The 11510-nt window shown below is 31.9% G+C and overlaps 2 protein-coding genes across 2 annotated transcripts; both read right to left on the bottom strand.

Moving 5' to 3' along the window:
* Positions 1-585: 585 nt before the first annotated feature.
* Positions 586-3361, bottom strand: LOC146531956 (uncharacterized). The gene is made up of 2 exons (XM_085197420.1): positions 2745-3361; positions 586-1164 (listed from the first exon to the last, which is right to left on the bottom strand). The coding sequence occupies exon 2, from the start codon at positions 1147-1149 to the stop codon at positions 802-804; it is 348 nt and encodes a 115-aa protein (XP_085053546.1). The 5' UTR covers positions 1150-1164; positions 2745-3361; the 3' UTR covers positions 586-801.
* A 1318-nt stretch (positions 3362-4679) lies between these two features.
* Positions 4680-8541, bottom strand: LOC146531957 (uncharacterized). Its single transcript, XM_085197740.1, has 6 exons — positions 8347-8541; positions 8061-8213; positions 7906-7972; positions 5327-5552; positions 5089-5263; positions 4680-5005 (listed from the first exon to the last, which is right to left on the bottom strand). Exons 1-6 carry the CDS (start codon positions 8530-8532, stop codon positions 4730-4732), a joined length of 1083 nt encoding a protein of 360 aa, XP_085053866.1. The 5' UTR covers positions 8533-8541; the 3' UTR covers positions 4680-4729.
* Positions 8542-11510: the final 2969 nt, after the last annotated feature.

An 11510-nucleotide genomic window follows, 5' to 3' on the forward strand; every position in this document is an offset into this window, starting at 1 on the left:
TAATAATTTATTATAGTCTATTCATATTTTATATGTAGATAACAATTTATTCCTTTATAGTTTCGTCTGTTGTTCTATTATCAAATTGATATGTTTTACTGCTGGATACGCTACAAAAAAAAAATAAGAATTGTTTTTTTTTATATATTTTTTCTATGGTTTTTAAGTAGTATTCTAGATATAATATGTTAAATATAGCACATATATGGCAAAGATAAATATAATTAAGAGAATCTACCATATTTCAAATTAGATGAAAAACATATATCGTGCACAATAGAACAAGCGTCTGATTGTAATTTCGACCGTTGCGAGTTCGATTTGCAATAAGGGAAAGAAATAACTTAAAAAACCAATGAAGTGAAGATTGGAGGATCTTAACACTAGGTACCCTCTTTCTCTACTATATGCTGAAAAGTACAACTGAACTAAAAAAGTCAGCAAAAATAATTTTATGTTACTTTCATAATTATATCAAAAAGGACAAAAATGGAGAATAAAATACACGTAAAGGTAATAATAATTTTATAATAAAAATCTAACATGCGTCGACATTTGTTTTATATAATACATTTTACAAACGGCAACAAATGAAGTTCATTACTTAATTTTCTTATGTATAATTTTGTTTAAATTAAAAAAAAGGATTGTATTTTCTAATATCTTATAGATTCAATATATTCCATAATTTCACATGAAGATCGCAGTGCCTATGTCAAAGCGACAGTAGCTTCCATACTATTTAATAATAAGTTGATTTCTTTATAAAAAAAAAACATTTATTTAAACTATTACTATTATTTACTTATTAGGTGTAAGAAACACTAAGACTGGCTTCAATTTAGGGTCCCAAGTACCATCATTAGGCGACTGTGGACTCAAATCTCCACTTTTATAAGTTTCGGAAATTTTATTAAAGATATCCTTAAATTTTTGTTCAACTTCGCTATCAATAGCGTTTTCTACATCTTCAATAGAAGATCCAGAAGGCAATATCTGTTTACCAGTCGTGTATGGAGTTTCTTTAGCGTATTGTAAATCCATGTAATCGTTTAAGATGCCTTCTAGAACATTTTTAACGCTGGAATTTGAAGCGTAGTCCTCGATCCCCTTGGTTAACTCATTAATCATTACAGTTGGAACCGACATTTTTCACTAATTAATCTGAAATAAAAAGTTAATATTAAATAAACGAAACTAAAATTGAATGAGAACTGTACATTTATTATTGAATTTAGATTTGTTATTAAGCAAAAGTAATTGAAACTTTTCTCAGTATTATTTTCTGAAATTAAACAACTTTCAGAAATATTAGAAAAAAATTATATTTAACTTAAATATTATATTAATTACTCTGTGAAAAGTCGATACAAACATTACACTGTGCAAAGCTTATCACACGTCATAAACAATATTATAGAATAAAAATATTACATCCGGTATTAACAGTGTATAGCTTTTAATCTTTATATCTATAATTTCTAGAAATAAATGATAAGTTAACAATAATTAAATTTATCATTGAGGAATACGTCACACATCGCTAAATATTTCCTATAATTTTCAAATGACGTTGAATTCTTTCATAAACTTTTCAGTTACAGCTTGGTGACGCTGGTGGTGACGAGACGGACAGATAGTAATAGGGTCCAGTATATAGTAATATCCGAAAAAGAAATACCAAACCAGAACCAAACAAGAAAGATATAAAAAAGAAGATAATTGCATAGTATGACAACTATAATTTTTTTAAATAACCTAGAAGTATGTTACTTATAGGTAGAGTATATTTTTATACAAAATATATAGATATAATATATTAATCAGCACAATAAGGTGCCTATTTTAATACGCTTATATAGGACGCCATTTTTTTATTTCATTTCTTTCAAATTTAAAATCAAAATGTTCTTTATTCAAATACGCTTTTGTAACCACTTTGGAGTCATCGAGTGGACATAAACATAACTGGTGGCAGCACCAGTACATGGCTGATGATGATGATTGTTGCTTTTACAGTTAATTTAAACTTCTGTAGCAAACTCAGAAAACATTGCGGAATTTTATTATAGATACGTAAAACGCAGACGGAATGAAAATATTATATATTTAGAAATATTTATAATACGCAGGAAATGAAAATAGTAAATATTTTATTTCCCCGAGTGGGAATCGAGCCCACAACTATCGCATTTACAATCGCACACAAGTGACTTATTTTCTTATCTTGAGACACACTTGAAACTAACGAAAAATAGTGATAAAACTCTTTTTTAGGGGATATAACGATGAAAATATTATGAAATCAACCTGATTATGGCTGACATCACTTCATCAAAAAGTTTAATTAAAATTTTAATAACGAAATGTCTTAAAAATAAAATGTCTTAAAATGAAAAAAAGCTTTGCGTGGAAGTAGAACATCCATCATAATTATTAAGATTGAGTTTATTATTATATTTTCTAGAAACAATTACAAAAACTAACAATTTAAAAAATGAACTAATGTCAATTATGATTTTTTTTCATTCTTATTGAAACAACTGTGTTTTATGAATATTTTTATATATATAAAGATTACCTACTAACGTGATTAACAAATTTACTATCTTATCTGAGTAATCCAGTATTTATTATATGTTCAATTTATTTTTAATAATCAAATAAAAAGTTAAAATATCTTAATAAGATAAAATTATAATTTTCTAGTTTCAAATAAGAGGAAAAAAGTTAAATTAACTTACATTATAACGCCAATAAAGTTTCTTAGTAAAAGAAAGACTGACTACAAATTTAACAATTCCTCAGTTTTTATAAATCACTCGCCTCTACTCTTGAGATAGGAGTATTTGAATGTGTCAAAATATTGATAAAATAACCATGTTTTATCGAAATTAACTGATTCACATGTCGCAATTCAATTTTCGCATGAAATCAAAGATAAAGTTTGCCCTAAATTTTTCTGACATCATTCACCGAATTGCGGTTTGGTGAGAATTTTTTGTTGGTTTTCCTTCTTTTTTAATGTAAATAAAAATGTCACCTCATCGTTTGCTTATAAATTCAAATTCTAAATATTCTTTTTTCAAATAGACTGTTATAAGCACTTTTGAATCGTCGAATGAACATATGAACAAAAAGCTATCACCGGTTCGGAAGGCAGTTCTGCTGAGAAGAGCCGGCAAGAAACTCAACAGTTGCTCTTTTCAAAGTCAATGATACAATTTATTACATTAGTTGGCAGCTATCCTGCATTACATTCAATAGACATTAATTCCATACATGCTTATCCTCTAAATATTCTTGTACAGTGTAATAAGCTATAGATTTTATTTTAATAGCTGTTAATATTTATGTCACTGCTATATTTCATAATATTATGTTAAATGTATGAGTCCGTCGTGGCGCAATGGTAAGCGTGTGACTGTAAATACAACTGATTGTGGGTTCTATTCTCTTTAGAGGGAATGAATATATATTTAATATTTCCAATTCTTGGCTCTAGTATCAAAGCGAAAGGTAGCGTAGAGTTTCGATAATTAACATGCAATACCTAGGAAAATCGGCTGAAAGGAGGAAGCGGAGTGTTTTAACACTAGATTCCCCCTGCCAACCCCTCTATACCCAGAATACAGTACAAGGCTAAAAAATTAATAAATTGTAAAATTCTTGTCTAATCACAGACATTCATATTTACAATGGTCAAAAGTCCTAATTTTTATGATACCATATTGCCAGTGCCACATTTAAATTCTTTTAATGAACTTCTTTTGTAAATAACAAAAGGAGGTAAATTAAAGGAATTTATATAAAAAAGGAAACATTAACATTACGTCTATATACCAAGAATGCATGGCATACTTAACAGGTACTTAAAATTATGTGCGAATAATGAATGACTCACACAATACAATACAACCAACCAATTCTATTCAACAGTCAACAGAATTGGAACTGTCGATAATTCCAAATTAACTAGATAAAAATAGATTGTACCATTGATTTTGAAAAGAGCTGTTGAGTTGATTGAACTGTTGAGTTTCTTGCCGGCTCTTCTCAGCAGAACTGATTTCCGAACCGGTGGTAGCTTTTTGTTCATATGTTCATTCGACGATTCAAAAGTGCTTATTATAAGTTTATTTGAATAAAGAATATTTTGAATTTGAACTAACGGCTTAGAATTCCTAAATACGCGGAGAGATATTGGCTCCCTGTCGATGTTCTACCGTCTTTATCATGGGACAAGTTTTGGGAATTATTGATTTGATGCCACCTCTATCCTTTTTGTGCTATCGTGCCTCCTGGGGCACAGAGGAGTAAATATCATCCGCATCACCTGAATCAATGACATCAAGGTCATTCTTGCCGTGTACGGGCAAGCAAGCAAGTGTAACCCTTATTCTTAGTATAAGCCTTATTACAAAGAGTGTCGCCTAAATAATTTCATTTACTTCCATAATTTATAAATAAATTTCAATTTACTAAATATTGTATAATATAATTTTATGTAACTTTAGGTACCTACATCAATGTTGAGGTATTAACACAATAAAACAAATAAAGGTTTGTTTTAACAGTACAAAAAATATTTTTTATATGTCAAACTTAACTGTGTATATTATAGTAGTATCTAATCAATTAAAGTTTAAAAAATGTTGAAAGTAAAAAAATACTTGATTGGTTATGAGTTATTTATTACAATTAACCACATAACTAAATATTTGATTCATTACATGGGTCCAACGTCAATAGCGTTAACGGGCAATAAAGAACCATCAGGTCCCCAAGATTCAACGCCAGCGACGGCAACAATATCGATGGGGTTAATTTCAGGTCTCTGGACAACTTCAACTTCCTCGACTACTTCGGCTGGGACGGGGACGATAGGGTTGATAGCAATCACGTCAATAGGGTTAACTTCAGGTTGGAGTACAGCTTCTGGGACAACTGGAGCCTCGTCAACAATTTGGACCGGAGTGACAATGGACTCGGGAATAGAGACTTCCTGTTGACAAATAATTTATACTTTAAATGGGTCCATATTTAAAAATATAATCTGATAATACTTTAAATAAACAAATGACTAACCTGTTGCTTGTTGTTAACGTTTACGATGATCTGAACAAGTGGAGATCCGGAAGCTGGGGCAGGGATTTCTGCGACGTTTTCGGGTTCCAAGACGGCAATAGGTTTGTTATCAGGGATGGCAAGATGAGCAGGTAGCGGTACGTAAACTGATTCCTGTAAAGTCACACAATAATTACTTTTTTATCGTCTAATAAGACAGCTGAATGTATTATTAATTTTCACAGTTAAATTTATCTACTGCAAATATATATAAAATATAATTACAACTTGTTGTCCAGCAAAAAGGGCTTCCATAACTTTGTTCAAGGCAGCTTCGAGGTAAGGAACAGCAGCTGGGTTGATGTTGGGGTTCTGAAGAGCTTGAGATAATTCCTCAAGAGTCCAGACATTCGAACCTGGACGAGCGACAGCTACTGCCAAGATAGCGGCGAAGGCAATGATGGATTTCATTTTGATTTTTTTTACTGAAAATTAAATTAATCTTTAATACAAGCATATTAAATATAAAAACAAAAACACAGCAATGGCTACTTCTGAGGAGTCAGTGGCTACTTGGCAGGAAGGTGCACAATTTTCCACATTTTTCTAATTTGCCTGATAATTGTATAGTGATACTTACCAAACCTTTGGATGCTATGATTCTAATGAATATTAATTCAGTATTTATACTATTTAATGTTGATATGAATATCTATAACATTGTAAAGACACATCTTAATATCAATATATTGCCATAAATTACGTCACTGATAACTAATTATATTATAGAAACACAACTATCATATGATGAATGATATAATCTGTATAAATGGTATAATTTTTTTATTGTTTCGTAATTTGCTTATTCAATATATATTTAATAATATCTTATTAAATTTTGTTTCTAAATAATTGTTTAATAATTTGTCTTTTTATTTATGGAAAAAGGTTAAGGTAAACGAGCTTTCGGGTCACCTGATGGTGATCACCACCGCCCACGACCCCGTCCAACACCAGAGGAGCTACAGGTGCGTTGCCGGCCTTCGAGGTGGAGATAGACGCGCTTTTTGAAGGTACCCATATCGTACCGACCTGGAATCACTGCAGCGGGTAGGCCATTCCACAGTTCGGTGACGCGTGGAAGGAAATTTCTACGAAACCGTAGAGTAGTCCACGGTGATTAATGCAAATAGTTTTTAATATTTGTTTTATCATATTATTTATTAATATTTATTTATTACTACTCTTTCTTCACATACTCATATGTTGTCTGACAATCTATTTGATTCAGGTAAGTTTATGATGGTGGCTTGATCATCGACAATTTTATATTAAAACTGTCTAAGCTGCTCTAAGAAGTTTGATTAGACTGTAATTAATAAGTATAAATGATCCACCTTCAAAGTCTCCGTTGTCATAATTTGGAACGGAGAGAGAGCGTAGAAGAATTAAGTGCCACCAAAAAAAAGTACCTGCATCACTAAAAAGAGGCATCTGTGAGCCTATGGACGTTATTATAAAAGAATATAAAATACGATCAAGCCCCGTAAGATAAGGGAGCACGTAAAGGACGTATATAATCTAAATAACGCAATTGTAAATGTGAATGCCTCTTCAACGAATTGAATAATAATATTTGATGCAACTGTTGAGTTTCTTGCCGGCTCTTCCCAGCAGAACTGCCTTCCGAACCGGTGGCCGGTGGTGGTAGCGTTCATATGTTTCGACGATTCAAAAGTGCTTATAGTAATTGCCTCTTTGAATAAAGAATATTTTGAATTTGAATTTTGAATTTGAATTTGATGTATTAGATAAGCAACCACAGACTGATAAATGAAGGTACAATTAGAGCTTTCGACAACAAAAGTTATAAGCTTTTACCGAGGTGATACAAGTGCAAAAGAAGAGTCATAATCATTAAAATAGAAATGGCTTTACATGAAAATGGTACTAGATATAAGCATCTTCAAAGGGCACCAGCTATCATGGAATCACAGAGGGTTTTCTCTTCTGCAGGTTCCAGTTGTAATCTCTTGAGGTTCAGGTTATATAGCAAAATTCTGCGTATATTGTCATTTCTACGATCACATTATATATAGGAGTTATCATTGTAATTAAAAAGTATTGTTAATTTAATTCCATCTTATTGAGTTATATATAAGTAAATTTGCTATAAATTTAAATTCACACCTAATTCTTGTTTATGTGGTCTTAAAGCTTGTCAATCAAATTAAAGTTTTTACGTTGTAGGTACTTGTGGGCTATAGGACTATGTGTGGTACGTGGGCGGGTATGACTCGCAATTAACTGATTTTTTATTATCCTAGCATGATTGGTAAATGAGTATAATGAGGTTTCATTATACTATTTTTTTTCAGCTTCACGCTTTATTCCGCCTCTAGCGGGGTAGGCAGAGGGTACGTCCCAAATTTTCGCCAAGTTCCGTAGGCAAAGTGCACTCAAGTAGGCACTCAACCAGGACGTGTTACCAGAGCGAAACAATGACAATATAAATAGATCACATTTTCCCGAGTGGAAATTGAACCCCTAACTTCCGTATTTATAGTCACTCGCTTGTACTACTGCGACGAGACGTCTAATTCTACTTTACGTATTTAATTAAGATTTTATAAAACTGAAGTAAAAATAAGATCTTATGAATGTAATAAGTTTGTTTATTTTACCTCAAATTATAGCAGGATTTTAGGTAGTAATAAAAGTTATTAAAAATTAATTAACAATCTCTTTTATTTTAGTTTGAGGCAATTTTCCATTGTTCATGCATTTTGATTTTTAAGGAGTTGACTAATTGATATTAGTTTAGTTGATATTAATAACGTCCGACCACTGGAGCCTCGTCAACAATTTGGACCGGAGTGGCAATGGGCTCGGGAATAGAGAATTCCTGTTGACAAATAATATATACTTTATATTCATATGGTCCATATTTAAAAATATAATTTATAATGCTAGTAAATAAACAAATGACTAACCTGTTGCTTGTTGTTAACGTTTACGATGATCTGGACAAGTGGAGATCCGGAAGCTGGGGCAGGGATTTCTGCGACGTTTTCGGGTTCCAAGACGGCAATAGGTTTGTGATCAGGGAATGCGAGATGAGCAGGTAGCGGTACGTAAACAGATTCCTGTAAAGTCACACAAATAATTACTTTTTTTACTAACTAATAAGGGATAGCTGAATGTATTATTAATTTTTAATAAATAACAAGTTTTTAAGCTAAATTTATCAATAGCAAAATATAAAAAAAACATAATTACAACTTGTTGTCCAGCGAAGAGAGCTTCCATAACTTGGTCCAAGGCAGCTTCGAGGTAAGGAACGACAGCTGGGTTGATATTGGGATTCTGAAGAGCTTGAGACAATTCCTCAAGAGTCAAGACATTCGAACCTGGACGAGCAACAGCTACTGCTACGACGGCGACGAAGACGATGAAGAATTTCATTTTTATTTTTTTTTGCGGAAAATTTTAAATATTAATTATGGAAACAAAAAAAACAGTTTCTACTTGTGAAAATTCATAAAGTTCCATAAAGCTTAGTTTTTACATGTAAAAAAAATCTTGATGGTTATATTGTGATACTAACCAAGCCCTTGGATGCTATGATGCTAATCAAAAATAATGCAGTATTTATACTAAGTACTTAGTCGATATCTATAACATTGTAAATTGACATCTTAATACGAAAACATTGCAATAAATTACCTCGTCAATATCTGCCAATACAATAACGTAGAACAGTTTATTTGTTAGTTTGTTTAAAAGATAAGATCTCTGGAACTGCTCGTCGAATTTTTTTTTTGTTTTGTATGAAAGCTACAATCCTGTTTTCATATATTACTATAATATATAATTCTTAATTAGTCTTAAATAAAGAAAAATAATAATTATGCTCCTCAGAAATACTAATACATAAATATGCAAGTAAATTGTGTTACAAAATAATTAGGCCTAGTTGCATTAGTTCTATAAATAAATCCCTGACAACGTACATCTATATTTTATAAAGATTTCAAATTAAGGCATTTTGCGAATATGAAAGGAAGAAGAGAAATAAAATAATTGAAAATTGCAATTTGATATTTGAGCATTTTTGCATGCATATATTATTGCAACTTTCGAGCGCAATTTCATCAATCAACAAGGAAACAAGGAAATTTTATGAAGATTATTATAAGAAAATGTTAAATTTAAATAACTCAACGCTACATCTAACGGGATGTGCCTTATATCAGAATGTCCGAACTTTATTACTAAATATCGCTGTGCCGAAATAATTAATATCTTATTATTATAAAGACATACGTAACTCTCATATTTTACAGATTCTATCCCAGCCCAATCGACGACCGCAAGCTTAGGTTCGAGTCTCACAAGAAGCGAGATTACCACCGACGACATACTCTCAAGCATCCATGTAGTACCCGAACTTTCTCATGCACAGAGTACCCTCTTCCTTCCCCAACCGGTGCCGCTGTAAAAGCCAGTAGGGCTAACAGCATTACTCTCAGGTTGTCTGTGTAATTAACCTAAAGTTATGCTATGCAGGTTACGTTCTACTCCAAATTGAAAGTTACGTACTATTTGGCGTGGTTGTGTTCTATTATTTTATATAGTTGAGAAGCGGGCGAAGCCGCGAGCGGGCCACTAGTCTCATAATATACTAGAATTATAAACCACAAGCCTCTTTGATGAATGATATGTTCTGTATTTTTTTTATTTTTGTGTTATTTGCCATTAGTTATTGTTTCTAAATAATTGTTTTGATATTTTTTCTAGGGTAAGTAATAAATATAGTACTGTATAGAACTGAATGCAATTTCAAAAATACTTGATAAAAGTTAATTAAATTAAATAATAAATTAAGAAAGTATTATAATAATTTGCAAGTATAAATTTATATCATCATCAAAAATTTATTGTCATCCCAATGCACGTACATAAAACCTATACACGAGTACATGCAAGCTGTATGCGCTGGGAGCGAATGTCCTAATACTAGGTTTCCAGGTTCCCTCTGCCTACCTCTGAAAAAATACAATATCCTAGCTTTGATCGTGAATTAGATAATTCACTGGGGGGGATAATTAACTTTTACAGGCTATAGATAAAATATTTTATTGATTATTTTTCTATACCTATCTACCTGTCTGCACCTGTTATCGTAAGCCATTAAAAAAATAAACAAACACTACTAACGCAGAATGCATATCGACGTCAATAAATTTTTTTTTTTGTCATCTGTTATGACATTTTGTTGTGACCAATTGTAACGCGTATTTGAATTTCCTTTCGTTATTTTTCAATTTTAATGTAATACTTTATTTATTGAAGAGTCTGGCTGTGATTTTAACATAACTGTGTATTATATATCTAGTTCACGTTCACGAACACAAACAAACAATTTTAGTTATGTTTTCTGTCTGTTTGTCCGGAACTGCTAAACTTATTTTTATAGGATTTACACTGGAAAATAGAGGAACTTAATCCTGAAATTCCACCGGCACTGGCATTCACACAGCAAAAACCGCGTTTACCACGCGAGTGTAGAACAAAATAAATAACCAAAAATTTTTCTCCTTTAAATTCAAAAATTCCTCCAATTAAAATTCTACAAGGTTTTAATTATTTATTTTGTATATAACTCGACAGATAAAAAAAAAATAAAAAAGAAACAATTTCCGTAAATACATATAAAAAGTAAATAAATAAATGTTATCGTTCAGGCGTGTGTTTAAGCTGCGGGTGGGCCGCTAGCAGAGTTGTATATTATTTGCAATTTATATTAATTAGTCTACATTGCATTCGCGAATAATTTATAATATATTTGTGATTTTGTTCCTTATTTTAAATAACAAATAAAATCATTTTAAAGCTTATGTATATGACTTAAGCATTACACATAACATTTCGAGGTTGAGCTAGCGTTAGTTCCGTCCCTCAATACACAATACCTCAAATATTCAACGGAAAGTGGAGAACGAAGTGTGTTAATACTATGTTTAGGTATATAAGCATTACATTTTTCTGATTTATCTTTCATGTACAGACACCGATCAGTTACGATTTTATTATAAGTAAATTTAATTTAATTATTATTTAATTTTATTCTTTTCTATTACAAATGTTTAGTACTTTATAACATATTTTTTTGGACGCTGGGAAATGCAGTTTACGCAGACCGAAGGAACGGTATTGTGGGGCTCACTGGAGAATGAACCCGATACTACCCACTAAAACCCAGCGAGACCTACCCACCGGTGTAAAGCCCGCCTGTAGCGGGCCACCGTCTTCAGCATATTATTGGTGACTCCCTAGGGTAAGAGGAGTTGCAGATGAGCGTACTGCCTTCTCCTATTCCCTAGCCTAGAACCACGGAGCTGATCTGCATTTGCGCTGGTTTCGCGCACCCGCTCCGCGGC

The sequence above is a fragment of the Heliconius melpomene genome, chromosome 14, assembly GCF_056956725.1.
Source record: "Heliconius melpomene rosina isolate 202511_hmr_F chromosome 14, ASM5695672v1, whole genome shotgun sequence".
In the NCBI taxonomy this organism is placed as follows: domain Eukaryota; kingdom Metazoa; phylum Arthropoda; class Insecta; order Lepidoptera; family Nymphalidae; genus Heliconius; species Heliconius melpomene.

Bases quoted from the DNA above. Each gene is read 5' to 3' on its own strand.
- LOC146531957 (XM_085197740.1), bottom strand. From the start codon at position 8,532: ATGAAATTCTTCATCGTCTTCGTCGCCGTCGTAGCAGTAGCTGTTGCT. The intron at 7,973-8,060 runs GTTAGTCATTTG...ATTTGTCAACAG, and splicing joins ACGTTAACAACAAGCAACAG to GAATTCTCTATTCCCGAGCC. The intron at 5,264-5,326 runs GTAGATAAATTT...ACGATAAAAAAG, and splicing joins ATATTTTATATATATTTGCA to TAATTATTGTGTGACTTTAC.
- LOC146531956 (XM_085197420.1), bottom strand. From the start codon at position 1,149: ATGTCGGTTCCAACTGTAATGATTAATGAGTTAACCAAGGGGATCGAG.